The sequence below is a fragment of the Malaclemys terrapin genome, chromosome 8 (genome assembly GCF_027887155.1).
Source record: "Malaclemys terrapin pileata isolate rMalTer1 chromosome 8, rMalTer1.hap1, whole genome shotgun sequence".
Lineage (NCBI taxonomy): Eukaryota > Metazoa > Chordata > Testudines > Emydidae > Malaclemys > Malaclemys terrapin.
Window position 1 is genome coordinate 20,113,420 of NC_071512.1, and position 20,094 is coordinate 20,133,513.

Here is a 20,094-nt window from a genome sequence, read left to right on the forward strand (position 1 = left end):
ATTTTCATGTTCTCTGTGTATATATATCTTCCTACTGTATTTTCCACTGCATGCATCCGATGAAGTGGGTTTTAGCCCATGAAAGCTTATGCCCAAATAAATTTGTTAGTCTCTAAAGTGCCACAAGTACTCCTAGAACAAAGTAAGTTACCAAGCAAAATAAAACAAAACACGCAAGTCTAAGCCTAATACAGTAGGAAACTGAATACAGGTAAATCTCACCCTCAGAGATATCCCAATAAGCTTCTTTCACAGACTAGACTCCTTCCTAGTCTGGGCCCAATGTTGTGGCTTATAGCCTGGGCCCAGCAATCACTCACACCTCCCGTAGTTACAGATCTTTGTTCCAGTTTCTTTCAGGCATCTCTTTGGAATGGAGAGGTCATCTCTTGAGCCAGCTGAAGACAAAATGGAGAGGCTTCCAGGGCCTTTTATACAGGGCCGGCTCCAGGCACCAGCCAAGCAAGCTCGTGGTTGGGGCGGCAGATTCTAAGGGGTGGCATTCTGTCCAATCCTAGGATGGCACAGCCGCCCTTTTTTTTTTGGTTCGCCGCCCCACCTGCCCTGTAGGGGGCGGTGGCGCGCAGGAGGGGAGCACCCTGCTGGGAGTGGGCTGCACGCTCCGTCTGCCCCAGCCGGTGCCAGGTCTGCAGGAAGCCCGGCAGCCCGTGTCCTTCCCTCCCCGCTGACCTTCAATTCACCTGCAGGCGGGAGCGGCATGGAGCCCTCCCGGCAAGTGGCGCGGCAGGAGGAGCAGAGTGGCGAGCGCCCCAGCTGAAGGAAGCCCTGGACACCCCCCTTCTTTCTCTCCCCCCCCCCCCCCCGCTCCCTTCCCCTTCTCCCTGCTAGCTGGAGTGCACACTCTGCTGCCTGGGGCACATCTGCAGCACAGGGAGTCCCGCTAGCCAGCGTGGCCAGGGGAGGCAGCCGCAAGCCAACAAGTAAGTGGCACCGAAAGTTTGCACCCTCGCCCCTCCGGCCGCCCCGAACGTTTTTTTTTTTTTTTTTTGCTTGGGGCGGCAAAAAAGCCAGAGCCGGCCCTGCTTTTATATTCTCTCTCTTGTGGGCAGAAACCCCTTTGTTCTTCTGTGCAAAATCACAGCAACAAGATGGAGTTTGTAGCCACCTGGGCAAGTCACATGTCCATGAATGATTCAGCTTTTTGCAGGCTGACACTATTGTTTACATGGTAGTTTGAACGTTCCCAGGAAATCTCAGATGTGGATTGCTGTCTCCCAAAATCCATTGTCAGTTAAGTGTTTTTTGATTGGGCACTTACTGAGAATAGTCCTTTCTCAAGAAGCTGACCAAATGCTTCACTGATGCTAATTAGAATTAAACACATTGAGATACAAGTGCATAGCCACTATTCATAACTTCAAATACAAAAATGATACACACATACAGACAGCATAATCATAACCAGCAAATTACAACCTTTCCATAGACACCTTACTTGACTCCTTTGTACAAGATTTGGTGCAACTGTAGGACCTTGGTTGCAACAATGATCTATACAGTCATAGTTTATGTCAATAATGTCACAGTTGGCTTTACAGGGACAGTGATACAAGCCAGGGGAAGGTTTGAGAAAGCACAATGCAGACAAGCAGCTCACATTACTGTGACTCGTTACTGAAACGGCTTTTCAAAGCCTCGCAGATATGCAGCACTCCTTGCTGTGCTCTTCTTATTGCCCTGGTTTCTGGCTGCTCAAAAATGGCTGCCATGCGATCTGCCTCAACTGCCCACCCTTCGGAAAATTTTCCCTCTTTTTTTCACAGATATTATGGAACACGCAGCAGGCAGCTATAACCATGGGGATGTTCTCTTCACTAAGGTCCAACTTTGTTAGTAAACTTCTCCAGCGCCCTTTTAAATGACCAAAGGCACATTCAGTCACCATTCTGCACCGTTCCTTACTGCTGTCCAGAGGGCCAGTGTATGTCTTCATGAGCCATGGGAGCAAGGGGTAGGCTGGGTCCCCCAGGATAACTATAGACATCTCAATGTCTTCAATGTTCATTTTTTCGTCTGGAAAGATAGTCCTGGATTGCAGCTTTTTGAACTGACCCGAGTTCCTAAAGATGTGCACGTCATGAACCTTTCCCAATCATCCTACGTTGATGTCAGTGAAACACCCCTGTGATCCCCCAGCACTTGCAACACCATTGAAAAGTATCCCTTTTGGTTTATGTACTCTTTGGCAAGGTGGTCTAGTGCCAACATAGGAATATGAGTGCCCTCTATCACCCCACCGGAATTAGGGAACCCCATCGCGGAAAAACCATCCACTATGTCCTGCACATTTCCCAGACTCAGTACCCTTCCTAGCAGAAGTCGATAAACAGCCCTGCACACTTGGAGCACAGCAGCTCGCACAGTTGATTTACCTACTCCAAATTGAGTCCCCACTGACTGGTAACTGTCTGGCGTTGCAAGCTACTCGCTTCTCCACTGTCTGAGCAGCTCTCATTTTTGTGTTGCTGACCTGCAGAGCAGGGGAAAGCTCTGCACAAAGTTCCTGGAAGGTGGCCTTCCGCATTCAAAAGTTCCGCAGCCACTGCTCATCATCCCATACCTGCAAAATGATGCAGTCCCACCAGTCAGTGCTTGTTTCATGGGACCAGAAACAGCATTCAACAGAGTGCAGCTGCTCTGTGACTGCCAGCAGCAACTGTGAATTGTTTTTTTCAATGGCTTGCAGCAGGGCTGCTTGCAGGACATCACTATGTTCCGCACGGCGGACCCTACTTCAGCTCTGGAAATACTGCAGAGGAAGGCATGAGGTGTTTGAGATGCTCACAGCAAGAGTGCAAAACTGAGCAGGCTCCATGCTTCTGGGGTTATGGCGTACATGCGGCGGTTTTAAGGCGTAAAAACCATTGGGTTGTTTGCTATTGATATGAGGGAGGGCACACCGTGCATCATGGGATGCTGACGCAATGTTCCCATTCCCCCCTGTGACAATGTTTTGGTCCCATGAGGCATTGCACGAACTTCCCCAAACACAAGGCAGCAAGTTGCATTTTGGGATAGCTACACACGATGCACTGCTTTGTGCAACCATGCAGGCACTGCTAGTGAGGACTCACTCCATCGAGACAACGAGCATGGTATGGCCACGCACAATCGACTTAATTCATTCAGCAGCTCAATGTCCACTTAATTGTGTAGTGTAGACAATCTCTGGGTCTTAGCCTTAACCACGGAGCCATAGTTTGGTGTCACCACCTTCCAGGGAGACCCTCACTTTAGGAGGTGTGAGTGGATTTCCTCAAGTGCATTTGGACAGCTGTGGGGAAACGGATCGCTGCGGCAGCAGCTGGAGAAATCCCTCACTGTGCACCCCTACCCTACCGCTCCTTCCTCCCAGCCTAGGGTAGCAGAAGCAGGCCGGCCGAGCGATGCCTGCGCCTCCTCCCCCAGCCACATGGCAGCAGCGGGCAGGGGCTCTCCCAGTCCCAGCAGCTCCCGCGCCTCTCGGAGTGCGAGAGAGAAGAGCTGCACGTGGCCAGCGCTGTCTGATGAAACATCTGACGTGTATTACCGCAGCTGGGGAGGAGGGGGTATGGCCCCGCGCCCCCTCTCCCCGGATCACCTGCTGGAGGCTTCCCCCAGCCACCCGGACAAGAAGCAGCCAGGCTGAGAGACTTGTTGCAGCGGCTGCGGGTTGCGCAAGAGGGACATTTGAAAGGCTGCTCCGCTCTCTAGGGGCCGCTCTTGCGCTCCTCGCGCACCCCAGGCTCGGAGGGCGTTGGGGGGGCGCAAGGAGTGCAGGATCGGGCCCTGGTTAAGAGATCAATGTAAGAGATCAATGCATAAGAAGCCGAGTTCATGCAACTCCAATGAGTGTACCCCAGGGATGAATTTGGCCCAATAAATCTCTGCAAAGATGCAAAATAAAATACCAACGGGGAGGACGGGGGCGCGCCTTTAGAAAGCGTATTTCACCGCTACTTAGTGCACGAGCTGAATGTTTTCAATCAGCTCTCGCAACTGAAGTGTCTATTCAGTCCCGCAGTAAGAAAAGACACTGGAGATCCAAGTGACTTCACGGTGCGAGCGAGAGGGGGCGGGCGGGGGGCGGTGTTCCACCCCATTGCAGACAAGCCATTCAAAGTGATGATTCAAGAAAGCCAGCCAAGAAACACGAAGTGAGAAAGGCAAAGATAAGCGTGGTAGTGGGTAGATTTGGAAAGGTGGCAGTGTGTGTTTGAAGTAGATTAAAGTTGCATTCTTGTTCCCAGCCCAGCAGCTGTGCGGGTGATCAGCTCCTTTCGGTGACTAGAGAATCGCTGGGGCTCCCTTCTCCTTTATATAAAGCAACACATGGGAAGATTACAAACATCCAGATTTGTTTGCACTCCACTCCCCAGCACCCATCCCCGGGCACCACTCACAGGGTAGGAATCCTCCCTCCTGCCCGTCTCACCCAGCGGTCAAGCTAAGGTCTGTAGCGCACAGCGACGGGAGCTACACGCGTGCAGGGAGTCAAGCTTTAAGGAAGAAGCGGGGGAGGGGAGAGTTTTGTCATTTGGCAAAGATGATGTACCCCAGTCCAGCCTCTCACGTGGAAACCCCCCGCCCCCTCTGGCTGGCTCCCCCCCCCAAAAAAATTCTAATAATCATTACAAAGTGTAAATTCGCCTCCAGATGCCTGGTCAAGCAACGTGCTTTAAATGTTCAAAGCCTTTATGAATACAAAAGGAAAGAATAGATGGGGAGGGGGTTACTGGACCCCAGAATCCCCTCTTTTCTCAGTCTCCTGGTGCTGCTCCTGAAGCTGCAACGGCTGAGATTTTCCTTCCGAGAAGCAAGATTTTAACTGGGTTGCAGTGTGTTCCTGTGTGTAAATGCTCCTGGTTGCTCATGGTCATTATTGTGCAGTTTGCAACCTGCTGATGCAAGTTTCCTCACATTTTGTTGTACGGCGTGTAGTAGTTTAGAACGAGCACCGCCCACTATGCGTGTTGTCACAGGGGGACAGGGCTCCTATTGGTCGGGCTGGTGGACAACACCTGCTCGACTCCTTCATTCAAGTGACACCAGAGCTTCCAGCGATATTTGAGGCACCATCCTTTCCCTTTCTGGCCACTTTGAGCACTTGCACCAGCCCTGATCACATGCTATCCAGCGAGCAGATTACAAGAAGAGCAGTAGCCTCCATTTATACACCCTTTGAAAAGAAACAGAGGTGGGAAACCCACAAAGGTCTCCAGTGTGGGGTTGCAACCAGGACCATGTGTGCAGAGCTGTTAAGTAAATTAGTTACCCTGGCGTTGGTACTTGCAAGCTTTGATCCAGTTTTGGGCACAGAAGCCACCAATCCGCCGGAAGGTCCCCAAGAGAGAGCCCCTCAACAAAAAGGGCGGCTGTCTTTGCAAAATACAGGTATGTGATCTAAAAAGAGGGGGGGGGATGCTTGAAGAGACCGGTCTAATTAAACTCAAATGCAAACAAACTGCATGTTAAATGTTGGTCAATAAGGAAGTAGTTATAGTGAAACGGAGGTGTCTTTCTGTTGTATTTACAGAGTATTGGATAACTAGACGTGCATAATGACATTTATTTTTATGTGTGACTGTCAAACATAAATCATGAGGAAATAAGTGTTCACTCCTAATTACCTTTAAAGCCCCAGCTAGCCAAGCACGTGCTGTCCTTTGAATCGCAGAGACAAGTAGCTCGCTGCATTTAATCTCTGCTCAACAATGATGAAATCCTTATAGAGATCAATTTAGCGGCAACTGGAAAGTTATTCCACGTGATCATAAATGGTGAAGACGCGATTTTTGTTTAAGATTATTGTTACTTGTGGCACCGAATCAGAAAAGTGCCATGGCCGTCCTTGCACGTTGCAAATCAGTCCACTTCAATCCTTTAATTTTAAATAATCCAACCATTCTGGAGGCAAACAAGAAACTCCAGCAGGTCAGACGCAGGCGATTTCTAATCCAGGAGATGCTGTTTGAACCGAGGTTTAGATTTCGTCTGAAAGAGAAGGTTTCTCTATGCTAAGTACACAGTTAAAACATGGGGGTGAGGGGGGGACGTGACTGAAAATTACTAGAGCTGCTGCCTGCTTCTCTTGCGCAGAGAACCAAGTAATGATGCAATTGGCCATGGGGTTTCTCTTCTCATCCCTCCTCGTGTATTATCTGCCTAGTAGAAAGAACCGAGGCGTGCACATTACTGGATCTTTTCCCAGGCATGGAAAGAGCACGAGGGAGCTGTACACTTTTCTCTCTCTCTCTCTTACTTTTTTTTTTTTAACTGTCTCAATGCTGCAAGCCTTGTTTAAACACACACACGAGCCGGAATGCACGAATGCCCATTAGGGACTGCCACATGTGAATCACGGCACTGTGCAATTCTCAGCAAACTGGGAGCCAGGACATGTGATCCGAGAACCGTCTGCATCTAAATGCCAACAGAAGCACTACAGCTGGGCTTCCAGACCCAAAAAAAACCAAGATGCAGTTATACAACGCTTGACAAAGAAACCCCTTTTCGTTTTGTGTGCCTCTGTATGTGCAGCTTTCCACGTGGGAATAACACAATGCCAGGTCACACTGATTAACTGATTTCCAGCTCCCCTGGGTTTTGTAACTGCAAAGCCCTATGTGGCTTTTCCTGCCCTCCCCCGTCTTTTCGCTCCCCCTTTACATCTGATTGTCTTTCTTTCTACCTGAACACAAACTCCTAAGACATTGTCTGTGTCGTTATTATACGGTATTTGCACATATTAATTTTCTTGTTGTGATATATTAAGAGACATTACAACAGTTTTTTCTCCTCTTTGTCCTGAGTGAATTAAAATGAAAGTTGCTGTAAGGGATTTCAGATGGCAACATGTCAAAGGGGAAGGCTGCAGATGTTTTAAAAGCATGCTGTGGTTTAGAGAGGGATTAGGCTAGATCCCAAAAGTGAGCTTTAATTAAAGGTGCCACTAGTAAATGAGTACAACAAATTCTTAGCATCCTCAGTTCTGCTCGAAAAGCTGCCCCTATTTGACTTTATCCTTAAGCTTCTCAGCAACCACCTTCCTTTTGGCAGCATTTTTTTAAGGAAGGGCAAGGAGCTGCCTTGTTAAGATTTTGATTTGAAGGTGTCTGCCCAATGTTTGAAATAAAACATTATTTGCTTCAATATTATACACAGTTTGGAACGAAAAAATAACAGATTCAGTATGCATGTGGCTGAAAGGTCTATTTCACTGTTGCATTCAAATAATCTGAATTTTTGGATAGTAAGGAGGGTGGTGGGGAGAGGGCTCATGCAACAAGGGGCTCCGTCCCCTATTGAAAATTAGTGGGAGTTTTGCCATTGACTGCAAAGACAGCAGGATTGGGGCCCCCAGTGGTCAGCAAATAGTAGTGTGGTAATCATCAGACACTAGTTCAGAGTACTAGACAAAACAAATTCTAGCCTGATCCTGCAGTTCTCACTCAGGCAAAATTCCCATTCAAGTTAATGAGGGACTTCGCAAGAGTAGGAATTGTAGATCAGGCCCATCATATGTGCCGAAAGAATGAAACAACATTAGATATGTTCAGAAGACTATGGCTACGAGGTAAGTGGAGTGAATTTGGCATTTACTTTTTGGATCTCATATTCATAACAAAATGCATAAACATGTTGGCCTAATTTCTGCAAAAAGTGGACGTGCGGTGGGTACCGGAACTGTTGTCTCATGTGCTTTTCCTTTTGAACTGATGATCTTAGCAAAATAACTCTTCTCTCTCCCCTCACCCCCGTTTATGAATATTTGTACAAATTAACCATAATCTATGGTCATTTTAGCTGAAATCCAGCACTGCCTGGTTAATGCTGGCGATGTGGGATGTGGAGTGTTTGAATGCTTTGAAAACAACTCTTGTGAGATCCGAGGCTTACATGAGATCTGCATGACTTTCCTACACAACGCTGGAAAATTTGATGCCCAGGTAACCAAAAAAAAGGGGGGGTGGGTGAAATGCCCAGAGATATATGTTTAGAAGGTGCTATATTTAATTTAATGATTTTTTTAAAATACATCTTTAAAATAAGGCTTTAATTAAGGACCAGATCTGCTCTTCCACATGCCCAACTCCCATTTCCTTAATTGAAAATTGGATGCATACCACCAAGGGTTTGATTCTTTCTGCTCCCATTCAATTCAGTTGAAAAACTTCTATTGACTTGAATGGTGCTGCATCAAGCCCCAAGAACAGAATAACATATGCATTGTGTTTTAAGTTGTCGTATGCAACAGGCAATCTGTTTCCTACCGAGCTGTACCTCCACCTAAGAATTTTTTTCTAGTGGACCTGTGATAACAAAAATGGAATGGTGATGATGCCATGAATGAATCCTGCAGTCCTTACTCAGACAAAACTCCTGCTGCATTCATTAAGGACTGTAGGATTGATCCCATTGATACGAATGGGCATTCTGCCAATAGGTTGAAATATTGTAAGTTCTTCGCGGCACAGAGAGTATTGTGTATGTATCATTTTATTACTTGCATATATGATGCTGAAAATATCTCTATATCAACTGAAGTATCACGCTTTAGCATGCCCTATGCAAATCTGATCAAATTAATTCAAGTGAGTTGATGGATACACTTTTCCAAACCATCTAAGTGACTTAGGAGCCTAAGTCCCGTTTTCAAAAGTCACTTAGGCATGTTTGAAAATTTTTATCCAATGTGAGCTTGTGAAATTATTTTCAAGAACTACACACAACCAGCACAGGCATCTCCAAAAGCTGCTGTATTCAAATAGTTCTTTGGCTCAAACACTGACAATAAAATACATTCTTTAGGCAGTATGCGGTATTAAATTTGTCTCCTTCATTTTCTCCCCAGACCATTTAGGCATCACTGAAGCATCCTGTTATTATGTCTCGTAAACCTACTCTCCCATTTCAGTGTGGAGAGAAGAGAACATTACGACGGGCCAGCGGCATTTGGCTTGACGCGTGCAGTTTACAGCATAACTTTACTGAAGTCACCCAGCTGTAGCCTAATGGCACTTTATACAGCATAGTAGAAAACAGAGCTGTCTTGCACATCCAGCTGTTCTATTTAGTTGGGCCATGGGACCAGACCTAGCAGCAAAACGAATTCCCCTGTGCTGGAGATTTTAGGCTGAGATTTGCAAAGCTACATAAAGGATCTGGATGTCCAGTAAAATTGATGGGAACTGTGTGTCCAGATCCTCTGGGCATCTTTGAAAATCTCAGCCTTAGTTTCCAGGCAGCTGCCAGAGAATGATAATTAGAGATTATTTTATTTTATACATTATATATTATCAACAAGCAAAAAGTTTATGGAAGTAAAACCATGGGAAAACCAAACACACATATGAAATGATTGCAAAAAAGCCAGCAAATAATTGCTCCATTGGACATGTTCATATCTTTAAAGAGAACAGGGGCTATTTTTCATCCAGATTGTTTCTACTGCAATGCAAAGACACTGGGATCCGTGGGAACAAATTGTCCTCTAAAAAAAACGTGTAATTCCCATTGACTTTAATTTCTTCTCTTCAGTTTCTTTTACTGACCTTATCACTACAGTATCTGAGCAAGTTCCAGAATCCTATCTGACATGACTAGCATTTGTCACACGTGATTCTCTCTTTTCCTTACCCCTCTTTTTTTCTCCAATGGCAAAAATGTGAGACTGGGTTTTTTAAAACATTATTTCTTCTGTGTGTACAGTAGTTAAAGTCTACTGTGCCATGTGTGTTTGTTACTGAATGCAAGGTCAAAGAAGTGCACCTGGCACTTGGAATGGAAGGTGGTGATGTTTGACACAGTACTTTGATCAGTGGGGCGCATGTGTGTCTTGCTCTCAGATCTGTGTGAATCTGGTGTAACAATTGATCTCAGTAGAGTTACAAGGGTGTAAATCCGGAAACAGTGAGAGCAAAAATTGCCCCATTGATCACCCATCAGCTAGGATAACCCAAGGCTAATAAAAAATGGGGCAACACGGGATCGCTACCACCCAGCTGTCACTCAACAAGGAGACGAAAGCTGAGCATAGTTGCCAAGAGAATTGTGACATACCTATACAGTAGGACTAGCTATAATATTTAATGGTGGACAGAGGAAATGATAGGGATGGGGGATGGGCATGCCTTGAATATTCCTCTGTAAAGCAATATGAGGAGAGCATGGAAGATGGTTCTGGACATCACCTAAATAGCCTTTATTGTCTTCAATTTGCTTGTGAAGGCTTCAAATTGAAATGTCTTCCTCCAGCAGACACAAACATCAAGATGTTATTGTGGGTGACTTATGAGAGTGGGCTGGTAGCATTGATTTGGGGAGTCTTTTATTGTGAGGATGGGAGAGGGAAACAGGAAACATTGAAGCCAGTGGTTTCCTTAAGGGGACAGGGAGTGCTTCTATAAGAGCTATGTGAACTTTGCAAACTCATAAGGAAAGGCAGTTTTGGTGTGACTGACTGTGAATATCCCCTTTGTGGTCCTGGAGACTCAAAACACATCACTCTCATCAGTGATGTAAGCCCAATGTAGTCCATGGTGACAGACCAGGAATGAATTTAGTCCATTAAGTTGGACTCTCTGTTGTTTAAAAATGAAGCTGCTTCTTTCTCTCCTAGACCAGCAAGGACATGGGCTGTGATAGAGGCAGGGCACTCAGTGCTGGGAGGAGGCAATGAAAGCATAACATAACCATGGAGAAAACCAGACACAACCAGCCATGGAACAGCATCCAGCCCTTCTAGAATGGCAGGACAAGACAATCTGATGTGGCCTTTAAGAGCAAAGAAATAAAACGGGGGGAGACATTAACAAATAGCCTTAGCAGTCTAGTCACCCTTGACGCTGTCATGTGGAAGAGTGGCTAGTTGAACATAAATCACCCGATGTGCTTAACGGACACAAATACAGAACTACTCCGTTTCTTATCTTCTCAGGGAAAATCCTTCATTAAAGATGCTCTGAAATGTAAGGCTCACGCCCTGAGACACAAATTCAGCTGCATCAGTCGCAAGTGCCCTGCCATTAAAGACATGGTGTTCCAGTTACAGCGGGAGTGCTACCTGAAACACAACCTCTGCTCTGCCGCCAAGGAGAATGTCCAAGTCATTGTGGATATGATTCACTTCAAAGACCTGCTGCAGCATGAGTAAGTATGAGTGTGCAAGGAGCCTAGTATTGTAGTGAGGGCGAGGGAAGAATTTCACCTAAAAAGACATGTCACCTACTGGGTTGTATAGTCATTCCCCCAGCTGTTCTATAGCACTTTTCATCAGAAGATCCCCAAGTGCTTTACCAAGGAGGTCAGTATCATTATCCCATTTTACAGGTGGGAAAACTGAGGCACAGAGCAATGAAACGACCAGTTCAACTTTCAAAGTAAGTGTGAGTGTTGCACTTTTAGACACCAAGGCCTTTGAAAATCCCAGCCTAATTCCCTTAGGTTCTGTTAAAATCTCACCCTTAAACTCCAGGTTATGCTTAAGGAGAGTGGAGCTGTGACACAAATTTACTCCATCATTAATTACAGTTTCACAAAGTGAACATGGCCCCCTGAAAGCAAAGTTCCTTCCATGAGCATGGACCTTCCTGAAGCTAGGATCAACAGCATGGCTGGTGTCCTTGCAATCATTTATTGCATTGCCATTTCTGGTCTCTATCCTCATGGTGGTAGGGGATGAGAGTTTTGTGGAGGCACCAGCATGCCAGGCTTCTTCTGGGACAGTGAGGGCAAGCAGTGCGTCACATTGCACACCAGCACTGGCATTTCAGGAGCTGCATAGGCTGTAAATTGGTAGATACTTGTCTACAAGTAAAACTTTTTAGCTCTATAGCTGAAAAGTGCAATAAGAACCGAGTGCTTTGCCAAGGTGAGGCAATGTTCCCCACTTTACAGAGTGGGTAAGGTCAGAATTCTCAAAGGCCTCAATTTTTGGGTCCCCAACTTGGTTCACCTCCAGCCTGGTCAGCTAAGCTCTTTTAGAGCTGTGAGTGCTCAGCGCCTCTGAAAATCAGGCCCTGCCTATCCCAAGTTGGGCTCTCAAAATAGAGGCCCCCAAAATCAGGACAAGTTTTGAAAATTTTGGACTTAGGGACTTGCCCAGAGGCAATCAGCAAGTGGGTGGCAAAGCTGGGAACAAATCCAGGTCTTTTGACTCCGTGTTTTGCTCAGGTCACTAGGACACAGCTATCCTGTAGGCAGGATGAGGAGAGCGTGAAGTCAAGGAATGGGGAAGAGGCACTCCTCAGAGCTCTGGCAGACTATGAACACCTGTAAAGGGCACAACTAACAAAGGCTTCTAATAGTACCAGGAAAACTGCGCCACCATTTTTCAGGTGATTTTGTAGAGCCAAAGTCCAATTTTTTAATGGATGTCAGTAAAATTCTCACTGGCTCATTTGACAGGCATATTAAAATCTGTGTCCTGTCCCTTCACAGTTCCTGTTTCAAATAAAAGACAAAACTTTAGACCAGGAAACATTATTGACGCTCATTCTCACCACCTCCTTCTGTACTATTCCAAAATGAGCAGTCTTTTGTCATATTAGTTTTACCGTTTTCTCTTCATGTGTAAGCTAAACAGCACCTTGTGGGCCGTAAGTGCACCTCTTGGGGAACAGGTTGGGGGAATGGAGGTTTGGATCTATTTTTTTATTATAATGGTGAAAATGGTCAGAACAGTTGCACTTCCAGGACCTGTTATGCTCCAAATAACTAAAAAAATCCCAACACCACCACCCCAGTCAAGAATCCAAAGATGGATTCCTTATTCCTTAAACTCCCTCCTTCAAAGAAGTTGCATCCCCAGACATTAGTGATTCCATACAAACTTCAGTTTAACAACAGAGTAAAATCTCGGTACTTTCATCTACTCTACTATCCTCGTTTGCTAGCTCTCCTTATGCCTCCCTGTCTATTTTGCCTGTTTCAAGAGGATAGCCTCAGGTACAGGGCTCATCCGGCACCCGGCACTATGCACAACTGGTCTCCACCGAAGATGACATGAGCACCACTCCATGTGCCAGATTCAACCCTGGTGTAAGTGGGCTGAGCACATCACTGAAATCAATGGAGCTGCCACTGCTTACGCTACGGATGAATTGGGACCCTTGAGAATGCTAAAGTTGCAATTCAGGTGGTTCCTTTGACTAGAGACTTTTAACTGTATCACCCTTCTGGGCTCGCCCAGCCTGCCTGCTAACAGCTGAACTGTTGTCTGCTCTATTGGTGATACTGCCTAACCAGACGTGCTCCTCCAAGTGTTCTACTTGCCCTCTCTGACACTTCGCTAAGTAAGCTGGGCGTCATCCATTCACTGGCCATGTTGCGTCATGTGAATGCAGCACCACGGGATGTGACTCAAATTAAAAATAGTCAGTCTATAGATTTCCCGGTTGGCGGATGATTGCCAAGTGTGATCAGTATTCTGCCTGTGCTCTCAGGCTTTGAGTAACTTGCCATAGAGTGGGAATCCTCTTGCCATCTGCCTCAGTTGGGTGGGGGTGAAGATAGACAGTTTTGATCCTTAGTGACCCCGTTGGCAAAGAAATAGAACCAAATAAGTCTGGATAAGACAACTCAATATGGTAACAAACTATGCTTTCAAGGTGGACTTCAAGTCTCCTAGCTACATAGAATTAAATCAGTGGCCTATTGATCGCACTTCCAGCAGAGGCAGAAACTTGAAGCTTCAGATGAAGGCAAATGAAAGTGATAAAACCCAGAGAAACCCCTAGCCTGTTGCGCAGTGCTGTTCACGTGGGTGGGGAAATTCCTCCCTGACCTAGGCAGGTGATCAGTTTATGCCCTGAGGTGTGAGATTTGGTTACTGTTATGTACAATAATATGAGTATCTACTAGTGTTACAATTAAATGGCATTTACAATTAAAAGTCAATTTTAATTGTAGCTACTAGTGTTACAATTAAAAGTCAATTTTCTGTAATTAGCTAGATATTTTAGGAACGTGATGGGCCACATGGGAAGGGAATTGGCTAATTTTAAGGTCTCTTATCTCAGCTGACAACTAAGAGGGAGGTGGGGGGAAGGAGACAGAAGGGTGGCCACGCTGAAACATGCACAGTGACAGAGCATTAGGTCAGTGGCAGATGTGCTGACAGGGCTTTGGAGAAAACACTATCTAGGTATTTATACTGTGCTCACCACTGTAGCATCTAATGATATTAAAAACATCTCCTTAGCTCAGGGCAAGTTTGCATATTTCCTTTTTACATGAATGGTGTGTCCAGTAGGCTTCCCTCTGAGTTATTAGCTGCCATGGACAGCTAAATAAAGAGGACAAACTGCTAAAAAATATATTGTGGGGAACAATCTGGTCTGGCTAGGGTGAGATGGGACCTAATTGCTTTTTCCATCTAATTTCTGTGACTTGTGGTGGTGAAACTCACATTGTTGCCTCACCCTTGGAGGCTCAGGCGTATATGTAGAAATTTCATTATTCTTTTCCTTGTAGGATATTTCCTTGCCATTGCCAATCCTGGAGAGGGTCCAGAGACCTTGCCCCTTCACTCCCTGAAAACATAAGCAGGGTGATGCTCTGATAAATCGCCACTCGGTCAGTTAGGAGCCCCCCTTTTTCAGCCCCCTGCATCCCATCTATTCTAGAGAGCCGATGAGTCTGCTTTCAGTCTCAGCTTTTTCTCTTCTATAGTCCCAAGGAGTAAAGACTGAGTCCCATATGGGCTCCCATATGACAGTAATTTGTAGAAGTGAATAAAGTTTGTAGAGGCCAGGTGTAGGACTGATTTAATATCTGTTAGAGAAGTATCAGGAAGCAATATCCTACCCTCACAAGGTTTGGATTCAGTCGTTTAATAGGTGTTTTCTGGCTCTAACTGCTCTGAAATGACAATTTCACAATTAGCCTAAGGCTATGCCTATACTCCAAATTACTTAGGTACAACTTACGTTGTGGACAGCGCTATGTTGGTGGAGAGCTTTTCCCGCCGACATAGCTACAGCTTCTCCCAGAGGCAGGAGTAATTAAGCCGATGGGAGAGCTCTCTCTCAACATAGAGCATCTTCACCAGAAAAGCTACAGCAGTGCAGCTGCATCGGAGCTGCTGTAGTGTAGACACAGCCCGAGTAAATGCAAGACTGGAGGCAGTCCATCTCTGGGACAGTTGGTGACAATTCTGCCTTTGCTACATATGTTTTTTATTTTCAACTTAAAAATAAATCTTTGTGCTTGTGGCAGCCAAAAGCATCACCCCTCAAATCAATGCAACTCTCCAGCCCATATCAACTCGGGTGCAGGGGGGATAGGAGGGAGAATGGGCATTGGGTACAAAGTTCATCTTGACTCCTCAAATGGGTGAGCTGTTCCCAAGCATGCAACTGACTGATCAGACACCATATAATCATCCACTTTTTTTGTGCTAAAATACTTTAGCACTATTGACTCCACACAAGCAGCAGCCCAGGTCTCCTGATTCCTACCCTCTTGTTCTGTCCACTAGACAATTCAACATTGTGCATCTGTTGCCTGTCGTAACCCGACTAGCCATGTCTCTGTAGAAGCCATGCCTAATGCAGCTTCCAGGTGTAGGGGGACGGGACATTATTGTTCACTTGGTGTAGATGCTACCAAAGGACTCAAGTCTCGTTGTAACATGTAGGATATAAAACATGGCTGCCAGATGAGGGAACTGCTGTACTGCATTTAAGTCTTCTACAGCATCTGGCCACTAGCTGGCAAACACAGTCAGCCCCAAGCAGATGCTCTGGAGTAAGCAAGAGGAGAATGAGGCACAGTGACCTCACACCCACTTGCTGATGTGTAACCTACTTGCATCTTGCAACATGATTCTCTTTTAACTTCCCCTTCTGCTGTTTGATTTACCTTCAGGCCATATGTCGACCTGGTGAACATCCTGCTCACATGCGGGGACGAAGTGAAAAAGGCTATCACCAGAAGCATCCAGACCCAGTGTGAACAGAACTGGGGAAGCCTCTGCTCCATCCTGAGCTTCTGCACCTCAGTCGTGCACAGCGACTCCACACTAGGTCCTGAGAGGAAGCCAGGTGAAGCCACCAAAGCCTCTACCAGCCGTGGGGACATACTAGTCCACCCTGAGTCTGACCACAGGGAGAGCTCACGAGCTGCCAAGGGGGAGAGAGGTGGCAGGGCTCACTTGAACACCCACCCCCGGGTTAAAGCTGGAGCTCACAGCCCCAAAGGGGCACACGGGATCATTGAGCGGGCAGAAGAACTGTCCGACTTCTCCGACATCCGAAGGTGAAAGGAGGCACCAGCTCAACCCTCCCCCTCCACCAAAACTTCCTCCATTGAGTCCATCTTCTTAGCTATGGACATTCCAAAACCTTTACCATTCAGAGGGGTGATGTCAAGCACAGGGCATTGTGGGATATGTGGACTTCAGTGATAGTGTATAGATTAGTAGAGGGAGAGCAGTGGTTCTGGGTTATTGATTGTCTCCAGAGAATTGGATACTCACATAACCAATGGGTGAGACAAAAATGTTAACCCCCCCCCCCCCCTTTTAAAAACAACAGAACAAGTGGATATTGTTTTCAATTTGCTTTTCTTTTGGTTGGGGAAAAGGGTGTGGGGAGGGTTCAGCCAGCTTTTATTTTGGCCATTCACAGCTCACAGCTCCACTATGCTTATGGGGCAGTCTCCAAGCAGATGGCAGAATTCCAAAAGAGATCTTCTCTGCCCATGGCTGTGACTGTAAGAGTTCAAAGTGGGCTGCTGTGACACTGTAATGAAATAAATGTCCAGTTTATTGCACGGGGAGATTGCTGTTTTGAGCTATGTCATTTTCTCATAAGTCCTGAGCCATTGTTCCTTTCTGGGTGACACTATCTGACGTAAATGCCCCCTTGTATGTATTTTAACCACTGCTTAACTTTATTTTATTTATCCAGTTACTCCAAGATGTCAATGGCCTAAATAGCCAGCTTTGTGACCTGCTTAGCATCAGAATGAGCACATTTTCCACAGACCTCCAAAGTCCCCAGGCATGTCCTCTTTCAGAACCTGTGGCTGTGCTCACAGAGGAGCATTTGCTGCAGCAGCCTCCCCACTTGTGGGCAACCCAAAATGTGGGGCTTAGGCACAAACAGTTGATGTGTCCTTAAGCTTTGCGGGCTTAGGGAGTATTTTGGAGGCCTGTTGAAGATCTATCCCTTCTATTGTCTTTGGAAGCAGCATTATGGAGTTTGCAGGGCTGTAGAGACTCAGTGTTCTAAATCTGGCCACAGGCCATGGTTTATCAAAGTGCCAAAAATGACTATGGGATAGTGAGAGACGGTTAACTTTTTTTTTAAAACTAGCACACTGGGTAGTGACCTCCAAACCCTACAGAGTGAGAGTGAAATGCAGAGTGATAAGATGGGTTTGGAGAGCTTAATCTTCCTGAGTGATTTAAAGTTGGGGTGAGATGCTAGGGTGCATCCTTTCTTATCCCCATATGCAAATGTGGCCCTCAAGTTGCACTGCTGCAACCACGTATCCTAGGATGTTATTCTTAAAACATTGGTTATCGTATGCAAAGGCAGAGTGGGGTGGGAACTTTAGTAACCTCTGTTGGGGAAGGATGATCTTTCTTGCAAGACAGTATCACAGCAAGGATCTGAGCACTGGCCTTTTGCTTCAGGAGGCCTGGAGTCAAATCGCCAGTGGTGGGAAGGCAGTTTGGTACAGACTGAATTAACACAGGGAACTGACCTATGTCTTTGTCACTTGGGCCTTGTCTTCACTTACCGGAGGGTCCGGCGGCACGCAATCAATGTTCTGGGATCGATTTATCGCGTCTGGTTAAGACGCGATAAATCGATCCCGGAAGTGCTCACAGTCGGCGCCGGTACTCCAGCTCGCTGAGAGGAGTACGCGGCATCGACTGGGGGAGACTTCCTGCCGCGTCTGGACCGCGGTAAGTTCGGACTAAGGTACTTCGAATTCAGCTACGTTATTAACGTAGCTGAATTTGCGTACCTTAGTCCGAAGTGGGGACTTAGTGGGGACCAGGCCTAAGTGGGAGTGGAGGTGATTAGCACCACAAGGGATTTAGCCATAACTCCCACTGAGTCAAATTCTGCTTCTGGATATGTGTATGCGGCTTCCAGTATCTTCAGTGGGAGACTTGTGCATATATCCCTTAGCAGAATCTTGGGCATTACTTTTAATAGAAGACTTGTGGGTAAATCTCCTTGGTTCGGAGGGAGCAAAGAACAACCATTAACCTGAAGAGTTACACCGTTATGCAGCCATCAACCTCTTGATCAAAAAAGACCCCGATCCTACTCCCATTGAAATCTCTGCCAAAACTCTCAAATGACCTCGGGGAATCTAGGATCAGGCCAAGAGTCCTTGAGGAGTGGGCAAGTTCCTTCTAGTATGTGGACAAGATGACCGATTCAGTCATGGCAATGGTGGCCTGTGGCTCGTACACACAGAGGGTGCAACTCAGAGGGACTGTAGTTCCCTAGCTAATGTCAATGCACATACACCGCTTCCAGTGGTTTGCTTTGAAGGATACCCTCCCTACCCCAAAACAAAGTGTCTTGCTGCTGGTGATGCAATAGGAAAGTCTCTGGTCTCCCTCACTGTGAACTCCTCATGAGCATCCCACTGCCCCATGATGACACAGAGGCATAGTAAAGGACAAGCTCAAACCAAAAAGAGAACCAAACCATGACAGCGAAAAGGACTTGCTACCAAGTTAATATTCTTGCCTAACTCCATTGAGGTCTCTCTCTCTCTCTCTCTCTCTCTGTCATTAAAGGTCTGATTCATCTATGAGAACCAAACATATAGCGATATATATATATACACTCTTGAATGTCTTAGTCAACATATCACCTCAGCATGCATACAGTTCATTTTATTCATTCATTCTGCATGGGGAAAAGTATATATTCCTCCATCTCGTTAATTCAATGAACATTTCTTTATTGTTTCAAGGGGGCAGGGGATTTTGTATATGGCATAACATTTTTTTCCTCTGTGTGTGAAGATTTTCTGTGTTCATCTACTGATTCCACATATGCTATTATTGTAAATATTTAACATTTCTATTTATTATAGTGTCTCCATTTAAAAACCAAACACTGCTGGCTATGGTAATTTAAACGTGTGTCATGACCTGTGTTGTATATATTCATGCCACTAGTAGGTTTTTGTTGTTGTTTAAAGCAACGTAAATATAATTTTATACAGTTCCATAATGTTATTGACAGCACAAATCATTTATTTATTGTTAAACCTTCTTTCATGTCTAACAAGTAGGGTATGTTTACCTGAGAGTATGTTATCAAGACATCTACATAGCCTTAATTCTTTGTGAAATCAATTTTAAAAAATCTACTGTCCCCTTAGAGACCCTATGATACGGTGATCAACAATCCTCCCGAACCCGCTGTTTGCGAAGGAGGTTTAACTTCAAAAACAAGGTCTGGATATTTCTCTTAAGCTTTGCATCTGAAAAAAAACCCACCTATAAGAGAAACTGGGAAAAGTAAAATGCTTACTGGAAAATATAGAAATAACCCATCGCCCCACAAAAACACTGTCCTATCTTAAAAAATCAAGTTCTGAAACATAATAATTTAAAAACTGTCCTTAAATTCCAGTTCTCTGGGAGAAAAACATACTAGTTCTATCTCATGTAGAATTTACACCCAAATAAGCTTGTAAACATTGCATATGGATTTAGGCAAAGCTCTGTATCTTTTCACACTGCTATTATTTTTCCTGGAACACTAATAAATGTTTTGAATAAGTCTTGCTGAGATTACTACTTTTATTTTTTAAGTGCAGTTCTAGCTATGTTGGTAAGAGATAAGAAACCACGTTGAAGCTAGGCTTTTCAACAACATAGATACATTCAATGGGCTACACCCTCAGGTATGCCTGAGCTGTACTTGGCTTACCTGAGAAAGGGAGAGGGCAGTGATTTCCTGCTAGTCCTTTCCCCCAAGCCTGAGGGCTAATTTGACCCTGGAGCAAGTTAGAACAGCCTCAGGGATGCTCTAGTTTGCACCAGCTGGAAGGGTGCCCCAGGGCCATTTGCTCCAACCACCTCCCTCCTACTCCCTGAACACATCC

The 20,094-nt window shown here is 45.7% G+C and overlaps 1 protein-coding gene across 1 annotated transcript; it reads left to right on the top strand.

Annotated features, from left to right (window-relative positions):
- Positions 1-5,098: 5,098 nt before the first annotated feature.
- Positions 5,099-19,773, top strand: STC2 (stanniocalcin 2). The gene is made up of 4 exons (XM_054037384.1): positions 5,099-5,394; positions 7,807-7,949; positions 10,940-11,151; positions 15,871-19,773. The coding sequence occupies exons 1-4, from the start codon at positions 5,127-5,129 to the stop codon at positions 16,262-16,264; spliced, it is 1,017 nt and encodes a 338-aa protein (XP_053893359.1). The 5' UTR covers positions 5,099-5,126; the 3' UTR covers positions 16,265-19,773.
- The last annotated feature ends 321 nt before the right edge of the window (positions 19,774-20,094 follow it).

Excerpts from the sequence above, each read along its gene's own strand:
- STC2 (XM_054037384.1), top strand. The coding sequence starts at position 5,127 with ATGCTATCCAGCGAGCAGATTACAAGAAGAGCAGTAGCCTCCATTTAT. Across the intron at positions 5,395-7,806 it reads GCTGTCTTTGCAAAATACAG|CTGAAATCCAGCACTGCCTG; the intron begins GTATGTGATCTA and ends TGGTCATTTTAG. Across the intron at positions 11,152-15,870 it reads AAAGACCTGCTGCAGCATGA|GCCATATGTCGACCTGGTGA; the intron begins GTAAGTATGAGT and ends ATTTACCTTCAG.